The 25,523-nt window shown below is 44.3% G+C and overlaps 3 protein-coding genes across 22 annotated transcripts; 2 read left to right on the forward strand and 1 right to left on the reverse strand.

The window, feature by feature from the left end:
• Positions 1 to 43: 43 nt before the first annotated feature.
• Positions 44 to 5,074, forward strand: LOC118507674 (neural Wiskott-Aldrich syndrome protein). 11 transcript variants are annotated; one of them, XM_036046565.1, is made up of 9 exons: positions 69 to 126; positions 789 to 1,027; positions 1,430 to 1,657; positions 1,747 to 1,846; positions 2,935 to 3,072; positions 3,148 to 3,419; positions 3,548 to 3,673; positions 3,758 to 4,156; positions 4,228 to 5,074. In XM_036046565.1, the coding sequence occupies exons 2-9, from the start codon at positions 896 to 898 to the stop codon at positions 4,501 to 4,503; spliced, it is 1,671 nt and encodes a 556-aa protein (XP_035902458.1). In that variant the 5' UTR covers positions 69 to 126; positions 789 to 895; the 3' UTR covers positions 4,504 to 5,074. The 11 variants fall into 11 exon arrangements, with proteins under 11 accessions (XP_035902371.1, XP_035902388.1, XP_035902361.1 ...); XM_036046547.1 differs by having other exon boundaries at positions 78 to 215; XM_036046557.1 differs by having other exon boundaries at positions 82 to 176.
• Positions 5,075 to 11,770: 6,696 nt separating this feature from the next.
• Positions 11,771 to 21,935, reverse strand: LOC118507576. 10 transcript variants are annotated; one of them, XM_036046258.1, is made up of 9 exons: positions 21,868 to 21,935; positions 20,592 to 21,205; positions 20,240 to 20,470; positions 16,518 to 16,685; positions 16,276 to 16,448; positions 16,107 to 16,194; positions 15,869 to 16,021; positions 15,502 to 15,786; positions 11,771 to 15,421 (listed from the first exon to the last, which is right to left on the reverse strand). In XM_036046258.1, the coding sequence occupies exons 2-9, from the start codon at positions 20,652 to 20,654 to the stop codon at positions 13,820 to 13,822; spliced, it is 2,763 nt and encodes a 920-aa protein (XP_035902151.1). In that variant the 5' UTR covers positions 20,655 to 21,205; positions 21,868 to 21,935; the 3' UTR covers positions 11,771 to 13,819. The 10 variants fall into 10 exon arrangements, with proteins under 10 accessions (XP_035902151.1, XP_035902125.1, XP_035902134.1 ...); XM_036046232.1 differs by having other exon boundaries at positions 21,845 to 21,928; XM_036046241.1 differs by having other exon boundaries at positions 21,834 to 21,923.
• A 1,834-nt stretch (positions 21,936 to 23,769) lies between these two features.
• Positions 23,770 to 25,212, forward strand: LOC118508139. Its single transcript, XM_036047661.1, has 3 exons — positions 23,770 to 24,333; positions 24,663 to 24,884; positions 24,980 to 25,212. The coding sequence occupies exons 1-3, from the start codon at positions 24,183 to 24,185 to the stop codon at positions 25,009 to 25,011; spliced, it is 405 nt and encodes a 134-aa protein (XP_035903554.1). The 5' UTR covers positions 23,770 to 24,182; the 3' UTR covers positions 25,012 to 25,212.
• Positions 25,213 to 25,523: the final 311 nt, after the last annotated feature.

Here is a 25,523-nt window from a genome sequence, read left to right on the forward strand (position 1 = left end):
TTTACAGAACAGCAGTGCGTACAACGAACATGACGTTTAGCTGTCATCTAGTGTAACCACCGTCTCACAACAATGTCGGGTAGCAAGATACGGACCAGCAGCAGGGAGGAAATATTCGACCCACGGGTTAGTGTAAGCAGGATGTTACGGGATTGACTCATTCGGTCTGGTGTCTGGTATGTGCGGCAGTGTGTTTGTGGTCCGTTGACGCCTAGGTATAAATTCAACTTCCCCTTGACCGTGGTTTGTTTTTGCACCCACACCCAATGATAGCAAGTGCGATCGCAAGTGGCCCAACTGTAGCTGATCTTAACAGATGGGTGTTATGTGGCCACTGCTGGGGTGAGGATGGTGATGATGATGATGGTACAGAGGGTGCGTGCCAGCCAGTGAACAAGTGGCAATTTCCGCGACTATTGTTTCCATCGGCAGAGGGAAGTGTACGCTTTGCACTGTTTCGATTGAAAGTGATGCTGCGCTTCCCGTTTAATTCTTACGAATTTTCTCAGTCTTCGCCGAAGCAAATTGTAAGCTGCAGATTCATAACTGCTTCCAAATATGGATATGAGCTACCGCACAGCGAAAGAGTTAACGCATTTATACAGTGTGTGTGTGTAGCGGTTATCTTATCGTCAGCAACGTAGCACGGGGTATACCAGTCAGCTCCAGGGCTACTAACGCCCTATGTAGCTGTTATGGAGATACATGTTTAATTCGGGGGAAAAAAACGAGTGCCTTACTAGTGCCAATTTGTATCTGAATAGTGTATGTTTTTTTGTATTTTGCAGCCCTATTTCGAACCAATCCGTGCAGTTGTTGTACAGAAACGAAACAGTAGTGAAGTTATAAATTGATCGAGAGTTAGCGTTGCTGATCATCCAAACATCGCTCAAAGATGAAACAACCATCGGGAGGAGAAAATGCAGGCGATCGCAACTCGACGGCCAGTAAAGCGAACAGACCCAGCACACTGCTAACGAACGAGGAAAATGATCAACTGTTTCGTTTGCTTGGACGTCGATGCCAGGTATGATTCATATCCCACTCAAAATCTGTCCAGCTTGAAAGTGAATTCGATTGACGGGAGGTTTCCTGTTGCAAATAGCAACAATTAATTTTTACACACTACTTGATATATATTTTTAAGCCAACATCAGAAACTGAACGATTAGGGAAGTTGAACACGAATCTCGTCAGATTGAAACCGCGAAATGTTATCTAATTTTGGGGCAAATCTTATCGGTAGCCCCGAGCTGCTAATACTCCCTTTGAAGGGGGATTATTTTTGCAACAGGGCTACGCCAAAGATTAGCTTCTCTTTTATGTATATAATCGATAAAATCTTCATGCCGAAAAAGATTCCCCTTGCAGGCGTGAAGATGGTGTAATGAAATGCATTTTAAATTTCTTCTTCTCCCCTAATGCTTAGACGCTTAGCACGGCAGTGGTGCAGCTGTACACGACACAGTCGCCGGCACACGCCTCCTGGGTAAAACGATGCACCGGTGCGCTCTGCTTCATCAAGGACAACATCCGCAAATCGTACTACTTTCGGCTGTACTGTCTGAAGGCAAATCAGATGGTATGGGAACAGGAGCTGTACGAGAAAATCGAAGTCACGCTCCCGAAACCATACCTTATCACGTTCGAGGGACAGGTAACGAGCAAAAAAAAAAGCAGACGCCATTTATTCGATTTTGATTCCATTAATTGCTTTTGTTTTTTTCGATTTCTCGACCAACGCAGGATGGTATCGTGGCATTCAACTTTGCCACCGAGGATGAGGCGGCTGCCATCATGAACACTACCCTTACCACCATTCACAATCGCAACCGACGACGAGATGGTAAGTTTGTGCGTGTGTTTGTGTGTGGATTAGGTGTTACAATTTAGTGGAGATATGATAATTTCAAAACACCATGCCACAGGGGGGTGAAAAAATGCGCAAAACAAAACAATTACCGCAAGGCAAAAACATTTCCTTTTTACAATGCTTTGGTACCAAAGCCGTTCGTTAGCCAGACACCGATAGCTCTCGGAAGCCTATCTTAAAACGGCGTTCGTTTGGCATTCTTGTGAGGTCATAGGTTAGTTTCCCCATTCCCGCGACAAGCTGGGAAGGTAAATGTACGGATGTACGGTTTGATACGCGAACACGGTTCCAGGCACGTAATGGATTGCGATAAGCCGGGCAACTTTAACTATTTACGTTTGGTGTGCACCGTTTCGACTAGCATGCGATGTTGGGCAGACAATGTGGTTTTGCTTTACTATGTAGCAAATATGATCTTACTACAATCGATAAAATACCAATAGCGTGTTTACGAAGCATACACATTAAATGTGATGTGACACCACAAGCTGTCTTCTAGCCGTAAGGTTCAGATTCCCCAGAGAGATTCCTGATGCACGTGCCAAGTCCATTATTGCGATTGATGCTAGATTGATGAGCTAAACTACGCTGATCGATTTTGTTTTTCTTTCTGTCGGGGGTTTGGAAGCTTCATTTAAAGTTTTTTTGCGCTTTGTACCGGTGCACAGTGGTTTTTGGTGGCTATCGCGGCGCTTCGATGAAGTGTTGGTGGTGTTTAAACTATAAGCGTCGAGGGTTTCGCGGTAGCAACCGGAGCAAAAGTAATTGTTTTTCTGTTGTTTGGCATACGGTGGATTATTTTTTTACTGATTTTCATCAACCACTAATACTATACGCAATATGGCCAGGCCGTGCTTCATGAATAAAAAGAAAAAACACTTATACTAGAGCCATAAGTTGTGGTCGTTACTGAGTGTCGTACTGCTTGCCTACATTTAGGCTGACAACAACTTCAGCAGTAACGAACGAATGATGATGCTGCATTTGTGATTAAAAATAAATGTTACATGAATGAAATTACTAATGAAACATCGCTTTTCGAACACATGCACATCCCGCAGAACGTATCAAACGCAACAATACGCGTAAGGATCCTCCGCCAGCGAGGCCGCCACCATTGCAAAACATCCCGGTCGGTGCAGGCGGCTCGAACATTCCCGATACCGATGCATCCGTCACCTATCGGAATAAGCAGCCTTGTAAGTTGTACTGGAAAGGCGTAAAGAAAACACACACACACCCACAATAATCTGCTTTTGTTTTTCGCACACTAGTTGCGAGTCCATTTTCGGGCCCAGCGCCAGGGCCACCGATGCAGCAGTATCCGGGACAGCAGCCGGTCGCTCCGAACCTTGGCAATGCCACGCACCAGAAGCCGCGCAAGGTGAAGGGTATGGGCAAGCTGCAGAAGTCCGACATTGGTTCACCGTCGAACTTTAAGCACGTGACGCACGTCGGGTGGGATCCGCACAGTGGGTTCGATTTGATTGGCGCCCAGGAATCGTTGAAACCGTTCCTCGAGAAGGCGGGCGTAGGGGACCAGCATGTAAGTAGCCGGCGGCGGGGGCGCGTTGCTCGATCCAGCGAATAGAAACTCGATTAGATGTATTTTTGTTATCCATTTTTGTTTTTTTTTGGGGAACTCTTCGTTAACGTCGCTTCACACACATTCAGCTGAAAGATCGCGATACGTGTGCGTTCATATACGACTTCATCCAAACGAACAACGTGCTCGATACGGTCAAGTCGGAGCAAAGCAGCGGCCGCAAACAAAAGCCCCCGGCGCCACCGCCCGTACCGGTTCGTACCCATACTACCGTGGCACCACAGCCCGAAACGTTTCCTTCTCAGCCACAATCACATGACCATCACCCTCCATCACAGCATCCGCCGAGCGTGCCGTCGCACCAGAATGGGCATACGAGAAATCCGCCGCCACCACCGCCGCACCGTACGCTTCCACCGCTACCGCCGACCACACCGCCGAAGGTCGTGCCCGGTGGGGCGCCGCCAGCAACGCGCCCACCCCCGATGCAACCACCCCCAACGCAACCGGTCCCATCCGTCGCTCCACCGTCCTCTAGTGCACCGGCTCCCCCACCACCGCCACCGCCAATGATGACCGGGCCGGTACCGCCGCCACCGCCACCGATGATGATGCCGTCGCTGAAACCACCGGCACCGGCCATACCAGGTGGTGCCGGTGGTGGTGGTGGTGATGACGGTGGCGGTGATGCTCGTTCTGCACTACTAGACAGTATTCGCAAGGGAACAACACTTAAGGTATTTTTTTTTACACCGCACCACAAAACAAAAACCCATTAACCGAGTTTTTTTACATATATTTCTTGCAGAAAGTGGACCAAAGTACACACAGCACCGGTAGCGGTGATATGCGTAACGATTTGATGACCGAGATACAGCAGGGCTTCCAGCTGCGCCCGGTTGCGAACCGCGAGCTGAATGCGGTCGGCGAACGGAACAGTGGCGGAGGGGGCAGCGGGGACGTCGGCACGGATGCGCTGGCGGATGCGTTGCGCCGTGCGCTGGCGGAACGTGGCCGTGTCATACGCGCGTCGGACGAAGATGATAGCGATTCCAATTCCAACAACACCGACTGGGAAGACTAGATTCGAGCCGACACCCCCCTTAACAGCGGGGATGGTCACATTCCTGGCACCGGTTTTTTTTTTTTATATATTTTGATATCACAACCTTTTTATTTTCTAAACATCACATTTCTAGTAGGTTTGCGGCAGAAGCAGCTAGAACAATCAGTTCGTTGTTGTTAAATCGCTCAATATTGTACAGCCAAACAATATTGGTGTGTGTGTGTGTTCTAACAGGGCCTCTAAGTTGATGTGTCCCTGGCTTGATACTGGCAGAGAGCGTGTGAAGCAACACGCAACGCACACACTCACACCCACTTTTATCAATGGCTAACAAAAGCAAAGCTTGCGTAACAATAGTGTATAGTGTCGTTAGTAGTATTAGGTGTTATTGTACTACCGTTTATTTGAAAAAAAAACCTTTACACCTTTTTATCTTCCAATATTTCTGTTATGTAAAGTTACAATATTATGAAACCATAATCAACACACAACAATAGAAAAGTGTGTGATATTGTTAAAAAAAAGTAATACAGCATTTGCTATTGTAAAATGATAATAAAGAAATTATGTCTTCACAGTTAAAACATAACGCTGTGTATGTGTTGGATTTTTTATTAAATTAGCAGTAACAAATTGATGCTCAGTAGCAACACGACCATGCCGTTCTTTAGGAATAAAAAAATGGTGTTCAGTAAAGGTGTTCTGGGGCGGTCCGGTGGCCGAGGCGATAACGGCGCTGGTCTTCACACGGCAGGACCGGTGTTTCAATTCCCATCCAGACCGCCTCCCCGTACGTGTAGGGCTGACTACTTTACTACGAGTAAAATTAACTCACAGAAAGCCAGAAATGGCAGGCCGAGACCCCTCGAGGTTGTAGTGTCAAAGAAGAAGAAGAAGAAGAAGAAGAAGTCCAGTAAAGATGGCCATGGCGAAGTTGCTGCTTCGATTCTACCAGCTCCTTCGTAGTAGTGATGGGTCATACAAATCTTTTCACGGATCGACCCGGAGTCGAGTTCGTTCCTATAGGAATCGAGTTCGATCCGTAGGTGCAACGAGTTCGGGTCGTTCCTTTGGGTGCAACGAGTCCTAGTCGACCCTTAGTAACTCGTCCAATTCGATCGGATTTGATCCGAACTCGTTGTAACTAGGAAAACAACCCAAACTTAGATTACTGATGGCTCCGACCCGGTAGGTTCGGGTAGAACCGCCTATCACTACTTAATAGGTTTGTGAGACGCGTATGACAGCATAACCTGAGACAGCAAATGATGGCTCTTGGAATTCCCGGACATTCATAAAAGGCTTGTGGAGAATGATCAGGACCTAACGTTACGATTAACCGTCTGAGACACGCAGAAATGGAACAAATATCTTTATGATAATCCAGAATCCTGCTACAAGCTGCCCATATGGCCGCCAGTGGTTTGAGGATCTAGAAGTAAGGAGTACAAATCCTTGGGGTAACTGTTTTAAACCAACTTGTAATATTACATTCTAGGGACACGCCAAAACTGACGAGAAACAAATGGGCAGTCAGGATTGTAGGCCCCGTTTAAAAGAATAGAAAGCCAATGGAGGAGACGAGCTACACTGACGAGCATAATAAGAGTTATATGATGATCTTTTAGCTACACGTGTAGCTATGATGACTGCACACGATTGAGAAGGCAGCAGACCCGACTCTTCCAGGACAAGAAGCGCAGGTGAACGCGGCACGAAGCGGTTTTACTCCCATGGTTGCCTTGTGCCTGTCAGACGAGCGAGAGCCGATCGACAGGTGGAAGTGTTACTTCGTCAGACACCTGATGCATCTTTCCACACAGTGTTGTAGAGGAGCATTAAAACAGCCAGCATGACAATGACGAAGTGCCCCCGCCATCCTTGGATGAAGTCATCGGTGCTAAAATCCCACAAGTCGGCTGGCAGCGATGGGCTGATGGCAGAACTAAAGGACGAGTGTAAGCTGGGTGTAATTCATCCAGTGTACAACAAGGACGACAGACTGGACTGTGCTAACTTCTAAGCCATCACAGATCCTATCCCGCATACTCTTCTGGAGACACTTGCACCCCATGCTACAGCTTTCGTCGGAAGCTAACAAGCTGGATTTGTTGAAGGGAAATCCACAGACCGACCAAATCTTCACTCTGCGGCAGATTCTCCAGAAATGCCGGAAGCACCAGATCCCCACGCACCACCTGTTCATCGACGTCAAGGCAGCCAACGACACCATAGATCGGACCGAGCTATGGAATGATGCCGGAATCGTTCGAATCTATTCGGGGACTGAGGCATGGGGATGGACTCTCCTGTTTACTGTTCAACATCGCTGTGAAAGGTGTCATGCACAGCGCGGGCTTCGACATCAGGGGCACGATTTTCACCCGTTCTCTCCAATGTCTTGCTGTGTGCGAGGCGTACATCCGACAAAAACGTAAGGCCGATAGGATTGGATGGAGAATCACTGCAACGAAGACAAAGCACCTGCTTGCCAGAGGCTCTGGTCGTGATAGAGCACGACTAAAAAACAGAGTATTGGTTGACGGCGACGATCTTGAGGTAGTAGAGGAGTTTTGCTACCTTGGCACGATCGTTACTTCGGACAACAACGTAAGCAGCGATATCCGAAGGCGCATTGTTCAGGGAGGATCGTGACTACTACGAGCACCAGTAACTATGCTGAGATCCAGAAGATTCCTACAACGCACGAAATGCCCCATATATCGCACACTGTCACAGCTGGTAGTCCTCTACGGGCACAAGTCCCTGACTATGCTGAAGGAGGACACCAACGCACTCGCCATTTTCGAGCGGTGGGTTCTACGAAGAAGGAGAATGACCCGTGAACTAGCTGAGCTGTTTGACGATGCAAACAGCCTGACGGTTGCCAATGATGATGCATGCCACGAGGCGTAGAGGAGCACAGTAAGCTCGTTGGCTAGAACCTGTAGAGTCAGGCCTGAGGGAGATCGGATGCAGCCGGAGTTAGAGGAGTGCAGCCATGAACCGTGTTTCCTGGATACGGATTTGACACCCGGTCTTTTAGACGTGCTCCATTTGAGCAGACCAAGAAAGAAGAAAAAGGAGATTGACTTCCGCCACAAAAGTGAGGTTATTGAAACGGCACTAGACTGTGAACGACCATATGGGGGACTTCTTCTCCACTCGGCCAAGACCTTGTTAGTTAAAGTTAGTAGGCAACAAGTTAGTAATGTTTCGCTTCTTTTGCTTTATTTTTACTGTATGATGATCCAGAACGTAACGCTAAACAAATACATAAGTCACGAAAATAATTTTTAAAACCTCTCCTAACAAATCAACGTAACATTGGTGGAGTGTTAAGTACAATCAATCGCAATCGTTTTTACTCACTACTACTTAAGCAACTGTCTAGGTTCGGCACTTTGTCGTTTTGTAATCTAGTAATTTCGCATTTTCCCACGCTCTACAGAGGACGAAAAAAGGGCATCGATAGTTCTACTTGAGATTCGGGTTATTTTGGGAAGATTGAAACACACAAACAAACAAACAAAATACCAAAATAAAAAAAAAAAACAAAATGGCACAAACTTTCATGGCTTTATCGTTTATCGTGTAACAACGTTTATCATTTACTTTAAGCGAGTATTTATTTTAACTCCATCAATATTAATATTTTCTTTGCTTGTTTTGCTTTAAATGACGCTTTCTTTACGTTTAACCATACCACTTCTTGCAAAATGTTTAAATGACACCAATACATCATTCGCTTCGCTTGATAAAAGTCATATTTGTTTATATGTGTGTTGTTTGTCTGTTCTGTTCTACTGCGTCAGTATGATATTCGAGGTCCTTAAGACTCGTCGGTTTAAGGGTTTTTATCTCTCTCTCTGTCTCTGATGAAGCAAACTCACTGATACACAAGTTCGGGATAGTGGTTATTGATGGTTATATAGTAGCAAACGTTACAAACTGTCACACAACGGTCCGTGATCGGTGAGAAGGGTGTGAGTGTGTCCATTAGTCCATTAAGTAGAGTACACGTAGAATCACTAGTACTTGTAGCAGTCGTCACGATTACTACATCCTATTTTACTTCTGCAGCTATCCCTGCTCCTCAACGTTCAACTAAGTAACCGGTCTAAGTTCACGATCAAGGTAAGGTGTTAAAAATACTTAGCATGTAAAACAACAAAATATATACTATGTAATACTAAGCAATATGCTCCTGGGGAGACTAGCTTCGGAGTTTGTATTAGTGAAAAACTTAACAAAAGGAAACTGTTTTAGAAACATAACTTAGAGTAGAGTCCCTGCCGATGCGTTAAGTTGAACTTGTGAGCATTACAAAGAAAACTGAAGCAGACTGTCAGGAACCGGGTCTAAGCAGATTGGCGATTGGCCATCTAGATTATCCTAGCATCATTTAACATTCATTAGTCACACGCGAACTTTTAACTGCTCAAAACAAATTTAAGTACACCTTTGCTAGTAAAAGCGCGCTTTTGGCGGATTTAACTATTATGATTATCATCTTTTTATTGTTTTGAACTAAACCGTTTGACTAGAGACGCGCTTGGCTTATCGCGGTGTCGTTTAATAACCGAGATTTGTTTCTGTAGCGATACAGAGTAAAGGGAAGCGCTGGGACAGAATTCTGAAGTACACACGTTCCCAAGTACAACGAACAGTGAAAGAAAGGTTGAAGTACGTAGGAGGTTTACACCTCCAGAAGCTTACACTATCTTACCGACGGCAACGAAATAATAGGAGGTGGAACCCTCAACATTTGCTTATTAAACTTTCCTAAACATTACTATCCTAAAAGCGTCTGGAATACTAGCGCTTTCTTCACTAAACAAAACAAATACACACCTCCCCTCTTTAATCAACATGTCTAAACAACACATCCTTCCAATTACGAACGATTTCAACAAACGCCCTATCGCAATATATCCCTGTGTTTTGGTTGTGTATAATTGAAAATGTTTAGCTTACCGTACCAGGACCGCACCAATACTCAGACTTGTAACGCCTTCCATTTTGTTTTTGTAGATTTTCTAATTAAGCACAGCAACACACTTATTACTGGTTTTGTATGTTTGGTTTGGACTAGAAAATTCGACCACTACCACGTTAGACGGGTGACACCAAAAACACACACACCAACCTCCGGAGAACTGTGTAGTATATACGCTCAAAAAGCTTTCATCTACCGACAAACGCTATCCACGAAAGTCATAACGTAACGTTACTAAGCGTTACGGATATGGCCGAAAGTCACTGCTCAGTACAAAACGACGGTATGGAATTTGACAGATGAGATGAGTACAGGCTAACTGTCATCGAACTTCATCTGTAAAATCCCATACAAACGTACGACGACTGAGCAGTGATTCCGTTCTAAGTAACACGCGCCGATACGTTGTCTCTTTGTTACTGAACCCATTATTCCCCTGGTGGAGTATTCTCCTACATATGCGCTTGCTATAACAAAACAGATGCTCGCACAAGATGCTTATTGTTCCTATCCATTATTGTGACGACGCCGATCGCTTTTTGCTCCCAAGTGTGGGGATAGAGTTCCGGCCGCTTTCCGGTAGAGATTAGTGGTTTGTGGGAGATATCGTTTGCCATTGGGTGGATAAGTATTAACAGAATCTTACATATTATACGTTGGAAGCGTAGGTAAGTAATAGCTGCTAGAATGTGTAGAACTGGTAATAATATCAAAAAATAACTATACTAATCCCCGAACTGTTGAGATTTCAAGTATACCGAATAAACGTAAATTACTCACGTGACGATTCGATCGGTTGAGGTAAAGTGTAAGTCACGTGGGAGACGTAGCAGAAAGCAGGCAAAACAGAAAAACCCGATAAAAGGAATTGAACAAAGTTGAGCTCTTCCAGCACGTACAAAACACAGCCCTGAAACACTTATTCGGTATGGAAAGACTGTCTGGCCGACGCGGATGGAAGGTTACCGCAACACTGCGCGAAACCGAAGGTTCACTCGCGTCAGGACCTTCAGACGGTGGTTTCGCGAAAGATAAGCGCACAGCACGACCCGGAAGCTTCACCGTGATAGACGGTGGCGTCCTCCGGATTGCCGGACGCACCTTGCTCAGTGGCGTCACCGCCGTCACCACCGCCAACGTTCGTCGGGCCGTCCGGTTCGATTGGCGTTATCTTGACGTATTGCGAATGTAAGATCGTTAGGTTGGAGGTGTCCAACTGCTCCTGCTGTTGGTCGTGGATGCGCGTGTTGAGATCGGTATACTCCTGCAGACGGTCGAGAAACTCTTGCGCCGTCAGCTCGCCCACCTTCCCATCCGGTCCGAGCGCTAGCTGGCCGTTGGCTGTACGGTGTGCCGCAACCGCATTTACCGTGAGGGGGAGGGGGGGGGGGGGAAATAGAGAAACAGAGAGCATAAAATATGGATCACATCATTATGTGTGTGCTGCTAGGAGAGACCGGACCGGTCATTTGTTGGTCAAGAAGCGCTCTTGGACACAGGAACAAGCAAACAAGGCACAACATGTGGTGGAGGAGGATGTGTGTGTGTGTCTGTGCAATGAAGGAGCAGTTTGTGGCAGTGTGTTGTGCGGTGCTGAGTAAGAGTGAGTGAATGATTTAAATCCTTCTAATGAATTAATTGAGTCAACTCTTCACAAAGAGATTTTTTTTGTAACTCTTTTGAGATTCGAATCGCAAAGAGCTATCAACTCTTTTGAGACATTCGAATCGCAAAGAGGTTCGAATCCAACTCTTTTGAGAGTCATTATAGTGAATCTCTCACTCCGAGTGAGTAGCTCGTCGCGACAGTGATTCGAATCGCAGAGAGTTTTCGCAACTCTTTTGCAATTCGAATCAAATTTTAATCAAACATTTGCTATTCGATTCTTTGTGACGACGGACAGCTCACTCGGAGTGAGATTGACTATAAAGACTCTCAAACAAGTTGTTAAACGATTCGGATCCCGATGCTGCAGGCGGGCGAGTGAATTAATTCGTTGAAGAGAGTCATTATTCTCAGCTCTCAGCTTTGCAGTGCTTTATCGAGGCAGACGAAGGTGAGGACTTCAACAAGCAAGCAGATCATAATGATGCGAAAACGAACATCACGAGCAAAGAAACAGTTTCATCAAATGTGCAAACAGGTGAACAATTCTACAAAATAAAAATAAAACGAGACAATTCGGAACAAACTGCAGAAACAAAACGTACAGGTAGGCACATAACAATAGACAATCATGAGCAATAAAACGAAACCGAGCGAAAACTAAAATAAAACATAAACAGCTACAGTTTTGACAGATGTATTTTTGATATGTCCTTATGCGTAATGACTTATGCATTGATCCTACTTGATTTGCGATAGTGATCTATGGTTGTTTTCTTTTTGTTCAACCTGACCTGCACTGGCGTAACTGTTGCAAGTCTCCTGGCCACCCTGACTCGGTCCTGGCTGACGAATAGTTTCAATAAAATCCTACTAATCTAATCTGAGCTACTGACTGATCTCGCTGCAAAATAGCAGTTCACAAAAAAAACCTGCTTCAATTCGATTGAACGATTTTGCAATTAGATTCATTTTGCATTTGAGCTATATCACCGGAGATGATAGTAACCTCCGAGACTCTTTAGGAAAAGAAAAAATCTTCACTATTATTAACCATTTAAAATATTGGAATGGACCGAACGAACCAGTCCTTTCGATTCTTTCACCCATACCAACTCCCCCCTTCCCCCTTTCCCCCATCAATCCCCAATCAAACTTTTCCCCATTGTACTATGCTAAAATAAATAAATGATAAGGTTCCAGTGAACCCCCCGGAGGCTAGTTAAGTAAGGAAGCTTTTTATCTCGATGGATGTGTTTTGCTTTGCATTTTGCTTTAGTTGAAGCAGAGGTTCGTGCACAACCCGGTATTAATCACGATTAGTATAGTAATTGGTTTACACCCCATTGCCGCTAAGTACAGTGGACATTTGCATTTGGAACAGCTGAGCGACGTTTTCCAATTTACCAAAGACGTTACGGCTGTGTGTGAATAGGCGAGTAGCACTTGGGCCCGTTGTCTAATACGTTGTTCGATCGATACCCCGCAAGCTGGGCGGTTAGTAGCAGTTTACACATTGCAAACAGTAACCCGGTAGTCATTACACAAGAGATATCACACATAACATGACTCCACCTTGATGGTTATTAAAAAATAACGATAAATAAAAGTCTGCATACTAACAACAATAACATTAATGACAAACTGGTTAAAAAGAAAACACAAACACAACTTTAAAAATGTATGATGGTGGTTTAAGTAACTACTTGAAATTGGCGCATCTACGGGATTCAGCTAACACGCACACACACTTATTGGAGCAGAGCGGTTAGAGTAAAGGGGTGGTAGTGTTTTTGTTTTGTTTTGTGCGCTAGTATTAGCAGTAGTAGTATTAGTAGTAGTGTTAGTAGCTGCAGTAGTAAGTAACAAGTAATCGGCAACCGAATTTCCCAGAGACAGGTTGTGTAATAATACTAATTGTACAGATTCCGATCCGATGTATACCGTGCGGCTTCGCGTGCTCGACCTTTCACTGGATGCCCGCGATTGAGTGCAACCGAGAGGTAGATGATATATTAGTAGATGATTGCGGTGTAGAAGTCAGATATTGCTGTTGCTTATATACAGCGGAAGTGTAGTAACATGTAACATGTAACGGTGAGCTTAAATTTAAGTAACTTCCCCTTTGTGCTGTAAACAGCACGAAATACGTCCAACACGGACGTGTCAGTTTGGTTCTATTTTCGTTTAGCTAAGGTAGTAGAACGATTGTATGTACATCGCGTGCAAATAGTATTTATCCAGCTGTATATGTTTCGCCATAGCAACGTGTTTGGAGCGTAATGAGCATGAAGAAGAAACAAAAAATCGCTTAAATTAATAATCTTTTTTTTAAAGTACACATTTGTGTCACATTAAACGATTGGCGGTAACGGCGCCGGATTCAAAAATCGAAATTCCACACAGATCATGCTCACTGGTACGTAAGACTGAATATTCAGCTAACTTTAATAAACATTCATGGAAGCCATAAATGGCCATTTTCCGCCTACTTTAGCCACATATTCTTCGAATTCATTATTTTAATGAAAAAATAATTTAATTTTGGTTTTGCATACCCATTACGACACCATGCTCGTTCCGTGGTGTAAATTTTACACCGGTAAACTATTCAGCTAGACATATACTGTTCGCACCCACTGTACGAACGGCATCATAATCAGGCAATGGTTGCGTCAAGAAAAGTAAACTGCCTTTTCCTTCGAAAGCTCTATTACTAGTCGCTCTCATCTAGAGCAACGTGCACATCCCACGGCAACAGTTCACAATGACCGAGTCTCTGCGTATCGAGATAGAGCTCGTCACGTTGACTGCAGCATGCGTTGCCGACCCTGTCTGTTCGTTATTCGGACAGTGACTGTTTAAATGGTTGCTGCTAGTGCCCGGCGGACGTATCGCAAGCAAAGCCGCTGACGGCTGTACGCCGTCGGATGGTTGGGTCGGATCGCTGGGTGCATCATTACCACCGCTACCATCCGCACACCTGCCGTGGGACGCTAGTTTCGTCGCCGTATCGGACTGCGAGAAACTGCGCGTCCATTCACCGTACTGTTTCCGTCGTTCGTCCGCCAACCGTTTAAGCTTTTCCAGGCGTGACATTAGCTGGCGTGGTGATACACCACCGAAGCTGCTATCGTGGGCACCGGGCCGATTCGCATCATTAGCCGCGCAGGTGTTAGAACCGTCCGGCACGTTCGATGTGCCGGTTTCCGATTTCATCGCACCCGAAGGGATGGTCTTCTGGTGGGGTGAATCGGTCGGTATGAGCGGTTGCAGTACGTCCTCCGGGGCGTGTAATTGCGACGCGGTGTTCGGCGACTCGTCCGAATCGGGGTTTGCCTCATCGTTGCGGGTGATGACGCACGGTGACGCTTTGCTACTATCGCTCGATTCGGGCAAGGGTGAGTGTGACTCGGCACTTTCCGGCGTGTACGGTTCGAAGGGATGCAGCTGGCCGGTACCGGGCCCGTTACCGCCCTGCGTCATCGAGTACGTGTTAAGGTAGTGTGTGTCGATGCGATTCACGATCACATCGTTGGCAAGCATCATCCGGCGCGAGATGAGCGTTTTGCGGTGCTCAATTGGCTGGTGTTTGATAATGTTGCGGCAGTTCGGGCAGATCGTAGAAGCGGTAGCGGCGGTATCATCGATGCTATCGTGAACTTTCGTGCCAGTAGCGGCGGTCCGATTCTTTGCGTCAGTCGCCGCATTGTTACAGTACAGTGCGCACATGCAAACATTCAGATTGCTGTCCGTGTCGAACACGTTAATGCTTACCAGTGGGTGATGGTATCTAAAGCATGCTTGTGACAGTAATTCGAGCGGTGCCGGCTGATTGGGCACGGGCGGCTCATCATCTCGGTGGTGGTGCATTTGCGAACCGGCGGCCGGTACGATGGGCTCAAGCCCGAGGAGATTCTGCTCGTAGCACTGTTCGATGCGTGCGGCACACTTGGCACATGCGGACGGGTAGTGAAGCTGATGGAAGGCAAACTGATCAACATCGAGCGACGAGGCAAACGGAATGATGGTGGTGGTGGCGGTGCTACGATCACCATCACCGCTGCTACACCTGGCTGCGGCGGACGCCATCTGGCGGATAAGTTCTGCCTTCGGTGGCGTTGGGCGCAGCAGCTCGGCTGCATTGTCACCATTACTACCATAACTACTAAGACTTACTACGATCGTGTTATTATTACTACTACTATCCATACTTGCACTGTTATTATAAATAGGGTGTTCAACACGCAGTTTTCTAGGCACATGCGTATCACAGGAGCAGTTATCTACAATACCTTGACTCGTCTTGATTTTAATGCTGAGATAAACCGGCTGCACAAAAAAAAAAAAAGAAACAGAAGGGTTGCCATTAGTTTTTCTTTTACACAGGCTAATTTAGCATTTTCACTCACCTTATGATCTCCCATGCAAACATTCGCACCGATAATACCGTAGCTAACCGCCGAGGGATCGGTCGTGTCACCGGCCGGCCCATCGTTCGGGGCCCCCTCCTCACATATAAGCTTCCGGGCCGCCGGGCTTACCAGTATCCGATCGCACCAGGCAGGACACCGGGTTGCCATGTACGAGCCGGGCTGGAACGGGTCCTCCTCGTACGGGTAGGACGGTGGGAACGTGATGGGAAACTCGTACAGTATGCTGCGCAGTGATTCAAGCTCGCGATCAAACTGACGAAGCTGGGAAAGCGAAAACCACCGATAAGCGTATTACCAACTCGCTGCCCCACACGTATCCAATGTTTCGCATTGACAATATTACCCAATTTTCTTTAAACGTGCTCTGGTCGCAGTGGAAAAACTCCTTTTTCCCCACGGTCAGCACGTTAGTGCCCGTAGCGTCCCGATACTGAACCTTTGTACTGTCGTTTTTCGTATTCTGTACCCGATGCATTGTGAGATCTTCGGTAAGTTTCTAGTTTTATTAACGAAATATTGCAACAGCATGTAAGTAAGATAATGCACACACAAAAAAAAAAGAAATAGCTCCTAGAACAAACCTTGATAACACCTTCCGTATCGCAACGAAAGTTAAAATCACCAAAGACAAAGTATGGCACTGGTCGGTTAACTGTATCTTTATGAAATCTGGAACAGCAAAATATGTTAAAGGTTTCCTATTTTTTAGACGCTACCGTACCGTAATTCAACCCACAACCACTCTCTTACCGTTCCAGTGTGTGCACGAGTGCACGCCGTCGGCTCTTGCAGTACACGGAGGGATATTCTTCGCACGCCTCCAGGTTGGACGCATCGTGGAACAGGTGAATGTTAACTAAATCAAACACAGTACCGTTAAGAAACCAACGGGTACGAAGAAATCCTTTACGGGACCATTTGCACTGAAAGAGTAGGCAATTTAATAAGCCATTTTATATCAGACCGCGAGGGGGAATTGTACAAACACTAACCTCGGGAAAGAATTGTTGAGGAAATTTAGCCTTCTCTTTGGTAGCGACTGTTTCGATACTGCCCGTGTGTATGCTCTTGCCCTCGACCGCATCCCACTCGTGGGTAAGGAAGTTCCACATCAGCACATGGCTGACCGTGCGCCGGACGAAGTACAAGTTTCCCAGGGCCTACGGTGCGAAACATGGAAAAAATTAACTTTATTTTTAGTATTTATTCATCGATATTTATGATATCGGTGATATTTATTCATCGATTCTATGAAGGTTACAGCAAAGATAACTTAATGCTAATTACAATTCGGCTAAGAAGTAGAAAATGGCCGACGTGTGGCATGGAGCACACTCGTACGTAAGCTTTTGTGGAGGTGAGAACATGACGAGATGGGACAAAATAATTTACTTTAAACTCACAGTTAGTTTTATATATATAAATTATGTAAATGATTAGCAATAAGGGTAGGTGGTCCTTCATTAGAAAATTATTAATTAATTAATTAACTACCCAATGCTTTCAACCACGCTAACACTAGAACCGCCGATGGGACTTTTTTGTCCCATCACACTCGAAAAATGTGTGTGTGTGTCTCTTGTGGTTCTTTTAAAACTCCATTTCCACCTTAGAACCGCCATATGGGACATTTTTGTCCCAAAGGCAAATTAAATTGTGATGGCTGGTATCGCTGCTGTCAATCAATGACGGATGCAAGGTAGGGTAACTGTACCAGTTTTCGGCACGTTAGCAGTTGCACTAACGTCAGCAAATAATACAAATACAGTTATTAAACTTAATAATTTTGATTGATGGTGGTATTATTTTGGTTGTAAAACTATTAAAGAATGTTTCAGCACTCATGATTTATGGATTAAACCCAGTTTTGTAGAAATTTTAGTAAAACTGCAAACATGACTTTTGCTCCTATTTTGGGCAGGCTGTGATTCTATTTTCGGCATCACGAACAGACGATTTGAAACACTCGAAAAGGTGTAATTAGTTAATGAAAAATATTTTAACCAATTTTCTACGCTTCCTTTGCTTAAATTCTTGAAAGAAAGTAGTTAAATAATTAATTTTATGTTGCCCATTTTGGATATCATACTGCCAGATTTTGGCGTCTCTCGAAAATTGCTCTGAAATTGCACTTGATTGAGCTGTCAAAAATCAACATTTACCAACATGTACCTATTTTCGGCAGCCTTTCAAGTGAAAAAATAATCATTTGTTGGATTTTTAAATTCTCAATAAGTTTTGAATAAATTTAAACTAACCTTATTGTTCAGAAAAATCGAAACCCCAATTTTTTTAAGCTCTAGTTTGCTAAATCTCAGAACTGCCGAACTATCGGCACAAAACTAATCTGACGAAATGTGTTAAGCTCGGCACAAATATTTCGATATTTCGGTAAATATCGACTTAAATGCGTCAAAACTTCAAAGGTAAATACCTTTAAAGAATAAACAATGATGTTTTCCTTTAAAAGTAGTTGAAAGATAATTTTTTTAAAGATTTTTCCGATAATTTTGCTATTTTTGTCGACTTGCCGAAAATAGGTACACTGCCGAAAACTGGAGCAGTTACCCTATATGGATATAGGAGGTAGAGTTATTTAGAGCAAATTGACATTTCTCAACCTGACATAACAGTTCCGCGATCATCGAGGGGAAGGGTATTGAGAAGAGTGATGGAAGCGTCGGAGGAGGCGCCGGTGGTGATATCGCTTGCGATTTTTTTTACGAAAAATGCAACCAATTATCTTCAATCGTCTGTGGGACAACATTTGATATGCGAAAATAAACTAGCGAAATTGCTTAAACAAACTCTGACATATCTCGACTAAAATGGGGAGCTGTCAAATCGACAAAAATTCACCTTCTAAATACATACACCTTGGACGGATGTGCTTCTGAAAGTCTGGAATTGAACAATAAATGGCACGTAATAGGTTTCGTGACACTATGAAGCTCCTGAGATTTGACGAAAAATCGACGTTTGCAAACTGAAAATTTTGCTCAGATGAGTTTTTATGGTTTGTTTCAACCTGTCAAAGCAAGTACTGGGTCTTTATATTAATGAGCATATTGACAGAATTTTTGTAATGTTTCTAAAGGGAGTCACAGACACCCCCATAGACCTAGACAGCTTAGAACAAAAGGCATGTTTAATTATCATAAAAACAGTAGAGTTTTTATAGTTATAAGCCACTTAATTGTATAAATAATTTATAGTTATAAGCCTAGATTTAATGTCGTTCAACACTGTAAGGAATAATTATAAGCGTACACTAATTAACGCCCAGTAATATTATATTAATGTAAGGAAAACTTGCATTGAAAACCTTGGTATGCGGTTATCACTATTCGATTGTTTTTTAGTGATAGAGTTGCTTATCCAGTTGTATAGTACCTAATTATGATGTATATGAGTCATTTAACCACATAAAACCCATAGGTAATAATAAACATGTCTATAAATGCATGCATAGCGAATGGGACAAAATAGTCCCATATGGCGGTTCTAGTGTTAAGTAATGCCGTATTCCGGGGGGGGGGCATTCCAGAAAAGGCCTAAAAGATTATGGCGTACTATTCGAGGTAGTATCCACAAACTTAGGAATCGACCCGTCCAATACACAGAAGATCGTTCCTATCTAAGCCTAGACATCATTCGAAGGAATGTACCATCTCTTAAAATGCCATGGAACCAGGGCTTCCGGGTCACTTGGGGAGTGATTGAATACAAAAACCTCCCAAGCTCATCTGTGTGTGTGCGTAAAATTTAACGATCGTTAATATAATGCGTTCGTTAACGATTTATTTGTTATTGGCGAGGTCTAATTGGTGAGGTCCTTTAGAGGAGATCTCTTGAAGGGACTTCCCTTGGACGAGATAATTGTATTACCATCAGAACATAAAGTTTTCAGGTCTTCCAACGGTTTACCAAACATCTGCATTGTTAAAAAATATGTATAATTCTTCTTCATATTTTAGTATCCTCCATAAAGCGAGTCATATCCACTAAAGTTCCAACACTCGAAGGGCAACCTTTTGGGTGGCTAATCGATAAACGCTATTCCCGGAAGATTGTCTGTATTAGGCCCATTAGTGTAACGAAGTTTGGCGCCTACCAGATTTCTTTTACCTTCCTTTCTCCTCACCTTCCCTCTCGCCCCCGCACCAACACTTAAACTTCATTTCCTGTCGTATCTCCAGCATGGGCATGACTTTGCCGGCGGAACATTTGTTTCGTGTAGCGCATATCTAAAAATATACAATCTTCACGGGTATGCATCGATTGCCCAAGTCACATGTGGGGCTTCCTTTCTGGGCCGAACAGTTGAAACAACGCAACTATTCAGGTCAGTTTGGGGGGGAGTGGGGGGGGGGGGGGGAAAGGGCACATTTCGCAGCGTTATGCGTAAGAAATGGTGCCGGTACATAACTGAACGGATTTCGTTGTCTTCGCGTGTTGGTTGTTGTTGCTTTAAACCTTCTTTGCTTTAAATCAAGTGTGCGCCTGAAAGAACAACTTCCAGGCGCATAAGAGCAGAACGTAAGCATGAAGTCATACTTCGGTACTGATTGGATTTCCATTCTCTCGGTTACGGAGTGGCCTGTGCTGTTCATGCAATTGCGAACGATTGTAACTTAATACACTAAGGAGTGGGGCCCAGCATGTAAATACAAAATAAAAATAGTAGTTCTAGTACAACAAAGTCGTAACGTACCGTAAAATGTTCCGCCGAATTGTAATCTTCATCCAGGTAGACCCGAATGCGATTGTAGTCACGCAGCTCGTCCGATTCGCACAGCTGCTTGATGAACTCCTGCACGTACTCCATGGACTTTTCATACGTTTTGCCACCGACCTCTTGGAGATGGAGCGCGATAAATGCGGGCTGCTGGGCAGCAATGTGGTCGAGAAACTCTTTGATCCATAGGTGCAGCAGGTTTGATGGCTGTATGATGAGCAAGACGGAACAAGTTTGAATATAAATTTCAGATTAATAGATTGCTTTAAAGTGCCGGAACTGGTGTTAGGTAACGCATCATATAAAAAAAGTAGTTCCCGATACTCACATCTTCGAACACGCTTCCCACGTTAGCGGTTATAAGCAGAATGGGCAATGATTCATTTTCCATCGTATCCACGGTGACACTATAATCAAAAGGGTAAAGAATCCGATGCGATGTTCGATTTCGGGCTTGCGGATGAATTCCAGCTACCGGTTTGCGCCAACCCGATCGTTCCGCTTTAAACCGTTGAGATTTATCGTTTCGAGCGTTAGTACTTAGGAAGCTACGGGTATTCGATTCGATCCGTTTGGTTTAGGTTTTTCTTTTCAAGACACCCAGCCTTAATTTCGTTCGCAGTACAGCGCTCCAGGCAGCATTGGTTCTGCGGTTCAGTTCTTTACTGGGGTACGGGCGGCGACAAATTACAGCCGTTCGGTGCCGTACGCGTTTGTCCAACGATTTTTCACAACTGTCTGTACGCTGGCTGCTCGGTTGCTCACATTATCGGTAGTCAGCCGACCAGTGGAGATTTGTTTGTTTGTCGAACCAATGCAGCGGGCAAGAACTGTCATATTTTCGATTGGGGGCACAATTTAGAGGCGCTGCGTCGGTCGCAAACGGTGCATAGATTGGGCACTCAGCATCCGCTCGGGAACACTCTGCTGGATGAGGCGAGCCTAAGGTAGAAGAGACGATCGATATCAGTACGGCGGATGTGGCGAAGGATTTTCCAAACAGTCCCCTCCAGGTGACTACAGTGTGTATGTGTGTGTGTGTGTGCGGGCTACAGAGAGGGAGTTCCTTGGGGACAAAAGTAGAGCATGTGTAGTGTAGGTACAGCATGAATGGTGGTGGTGTTCAAACAAATGGGCGGGTACGGTTCCGTTCCGGGGCGCTGAATCGGTTTTTGATGCTGCTGTCGTGTGTGTGTATGTTTTTTTTTTTGCAGCCAGTCCAGACTAAACTTGTTGAGTGTTTTGTCCTGCCGATAATAGCGCCAAGAGATAGTGTTGTGTTTGATAGTTGAGTCACACGGTTAAGCAAAAAAAAAGTTGAGGTGACTTTTGTTGCTGCTGACAGTGTCGTTTATAGAAGCGGAAAAACTGAATCAATGTTGCTCGACGTAATCACACACACACACACACACACTCACGCACACCACTGTTTGAGCTATTGTTATTGTTAGGCATGGAGCGACCGCGCGAGCCAGACGAATGGCGCGAGAAAATTCATTTCCCGTGCGACGGAAGCGTTTTCCTCCGCTAGGGCTTAGAACTTGGGTTGAATTGTTGGGTCGTATCGTACACTGAACTAACCACACTTCACTCCTCCTTGTTACCTTTACGGAGCGTCACAAACAATTGGTGCCTTTTGCACTCAACGTGCACCGAGTGAAGGTTGGCCAAACGGGTACGCGTTTGACAGCGCCGATAGCCGATTGAGCTAAACTGTCAAATTCAAATTGACCGTGGCTGTATGATAACTGCAAGCAGTTTTTCAAGGATAGGGAATAGAGAATTACTACTCTCTCTCTCTCTCTCTCTCTCTCTCTGTCTTTCTCTTTCTCTCTTTTTCTCTGTCCCTCTCTCTCTCTCTCTCTTTCTCTCTCTCTCTTGAGTGTCTAAAATAGGCTCCTTACTATAGATTTAAATCGGCAGAACAAAGTTGTGTGCGCCTACAATTAGGCAATTCTTCTTCTTCCTTGGCACTACAACCTCGAGAGATCTCGGCCTGCCATTTCTGGCTTTCTGTGACTTAATTTTACCCGTAGTAAAGTAGTCAGGCAGTTATGCAATTAGTGTGACAAAAAATAAGATTAGATTTAAAGCGATAATTTTAGGTGGGACAGCGATGTTGAAAAACAAAAACTACCAAAACAACCATTCGTTTATGAGGAAGTGGGTAAAATGTATACCCAAAACATATTTTCACGATAGCTTCGTCCTTCTTGATCCTATGCAGGGGGTTGTGGTTGGATCATCATTATCATTATCTTCACAAGGCAGGACACGGAAGGATGTTTGGCCACCTGTGAAAGGACAATGAGCTGTCTGCTTTATCTCATCATTGTGTACCGAATAAGACTCGCCGGGCTCCAGTCATGTAATGAGAATGACACCGGACGACCCACCCCTTGGAGTCTAGGTCCAAGCTGAGATGAAGTGATGGAAATAATGCGTCGATCTATGCATGTTATTCGATGTACTGTTATTCGATAGGCGAACGGCAGGGCTTTAAGGACTTCAACAGCAACCAAAGACTGCGAAGTGGTTGTAGTGGCAGATAACTAAGTATGCGTGGAAGTACATTGGATGACCTCCTTATAAAGATGATAAAGGCACTGGACGACCCTACGCGGTCGTGCATGTAGGACAGAGATATTAAATTCATGTGAAGTGGTGTATTTGATGCGTCCGCCAAAGAGGCCGGGATATTGGATTGGCACGACGACAACGCTACGCGGTTTCACGGATACCTACTGGAGACTCGAATTCTACTTGAACCGCTGACTACGTAAATCTTATTTGAGCTGCCAAACCATTAGTTTTTAAATCGATTACTGTTCGTTATTTCCGAAAGTCATGTAAGGAATGACTCAAACATCTTTTATTTAAACAAATGTTGAGATAATTTTTATAATAAACCCAAATTCAATACAAAAATTATGAAAAAGTAAATGATTGCACAGCTTGCTACCTATTGATCCCATCTTTCAAACGATAGTTGAGCTTGATAGCACCTCCCTATTTCGCTGTAATGCTGGTGAAATGTGTAATTATATGCGTACGAATGTGTGCATAAAACACGTGTGTACACCAATAACTGATTCAAACGGCTTCTGCCAATGCTCATTAGAATTAACCATCGTTCAAGGGTAGGAAGAAATAATTATTTGTTTAGTCTAAAAATTCACATTAGTGTGATGGCGAAGATGTGAAGCAGTCGTAATCGTTGAACATCTCTTGTGTATCTAATTATTTTTTGGTAAAGAAGATCGTTGAATTAGTTCAGGTTCTTGAGATGGTATAGAGCTTACCGTATTTTTAAACAATTCCTCACTCTGTCTTGTAACGACTATGACCATCTCAACAGCTCATTCTAGTACTTAAATTTATTGATGAATTGAAACTTCTTCACCTCGCTGCTTTATGAACGATTATTCATCCCACAATTCAAGGTAATATTTTACCATCGTGAATAACATCGGCACCTTCATGCGAACCTGACGTCATACGTTGCGCCAGCCTGCGCGTTCACGTTCACGGGTGCGTGAGAGTGAGTGTGTTGTTGTTGTTGTTATTGTTCGGCTGTACCTTCTATTATTATTCAATCGGAAAGTTGTACCGCAGCACCGGACCGCCGCAACGAACCATTCGCACAAATTTCACGCACAAGTGTATTTTTCAAACCTGCCGCAACAGACACCAACGCTGGAAGTCATCGCCACTCAGGGTGTCAGTGGCTTTGGTTGCATCTGTGCGTACAGAAGTGAGAGTTTTCGGTTGTTTTCTCTGGCTGGTGTGGTGTTCGCGAAGTTTGTGGCAGGGGTTCCTTGAAGAGTTGGCAGTTTGATTGCTTTTGTACTCAAGTTACACAAGGACCATTAAAGAAAATCCTTTGACGTGAATAACTCAAATTTGGAAGTGTACAAAAATGCAGATATCCAGGAGTTCTGGTTCGGCGTGCAGATGTTCCTTGGTACTACTTGTGCTCAGTTGCTTCCTGCAGGTGTCCTTGTTGGTGGTGTTTAGCGATGCTACCTCGATGTATTATAAGAAAGTACAGGGAGAAAAGTACGAACCAGGTACGGAATGGACATGACTCATTGTCCTTGATGAGATGACTAATTATCTCATATTGGTCTAAAAACTTCATACTAAAAGAGTTATAAAAAATCTAGTTTGTGAAGCTTCACAATTTCTCGAATGATGTAGAATTTGTCAAGAAATGGCTCAAAACATTTTTCAAAAAAACAAACTAGTCATCAAGCCGCTATGTCCGCTTTCCAAATGTGTTTACCGCGTCTTAAGCTGCATGAGTAGGAGTATGGAGTATCACCCCACAAAAGCTTAGGTGCCTTGTTCGCTCATCTCGTTTCTTTCTCCACCCCTGTTTCATCGCCACCTGGTACAGACTGGGTAGCCGTATCTTCCACCGTGATACCATTGGTGGAGCGTGTAGTAAGCGTGGGTGCCCACACGAAACCGCAGTCCCATCGAAAGGATGGCACGGAAACGTCGGAAGGTTTACTACGGGCGGACGAGAGCTACAAGCGCGCTTACGTGAAGCACATCAGCAAGTTCACGAAAATTGGCACGGCTGGAGCCGAAATTCAACCCGGAATGCTGATCACCGGTAAGATTCGACTATTGGAGAATATACAGTGATTTCTCCAGGATTTTCGCATTGTTTGTGACAGTGTGCGATCTCTTTTCTCTCTTTGGTAACAGGTAAAACTGCGTCATCAGCTGCGAAAGATTAGCTTTAGGCGAAGGTTTAAAAGCAAAAATCCTCAAGCAAAATTGCATGAAAGATTTCACTAATCTTTAAACTCACTAACGTAGCTAACATGCTGACATTGATGGGTTGTTTTGTCGTTAACTTATCTTAAGTGTCGTTTTTATTAAATTTATTCTAACTGTTATACTCTCGAATGTGTAATAAATTTTTTATTGCTATTTTCTCTACCGTGTAACTTTATTACTGTTGTGAAAGATGACACGAAATAAGATTTAAAATTCAAATAAGATTATCAGCATTGTATTTTTGACAGCTAATGTTATTAACATTTGTCAGCTAATGTAATTGTTAAGCTAGCTGCGACCATACTTCGGCCCTTGATAACCATCGTATTCTACTGCGGAGGAAAAAGGCTCGGAACTACCTCACAGGGAACAGAAGGGACAGAATTGCGTTAAAATATCGGTGATGATTTCATCTGGTGATTTTTGAACCCCTCGCTTCAAAGGAAGTAAAATAAATAAAAAGTGTTAC

The sequence above is a fragment of the Anopheles stephensi genome, chromosome X (genome assembly GCF_013141755.1).
Source record: "Anopheles stephensi strain Indian chromosome X, UCI_ANSTEP_V1.0, whole genome shotgun sequence".
NCBI classification, from domain to species: domain Eukaryota; kingdom Metazoa; phylum Arthropoda; class Insecta; order Diptera; family Culicidae; genus Anopheles; species Anopheles stephensi.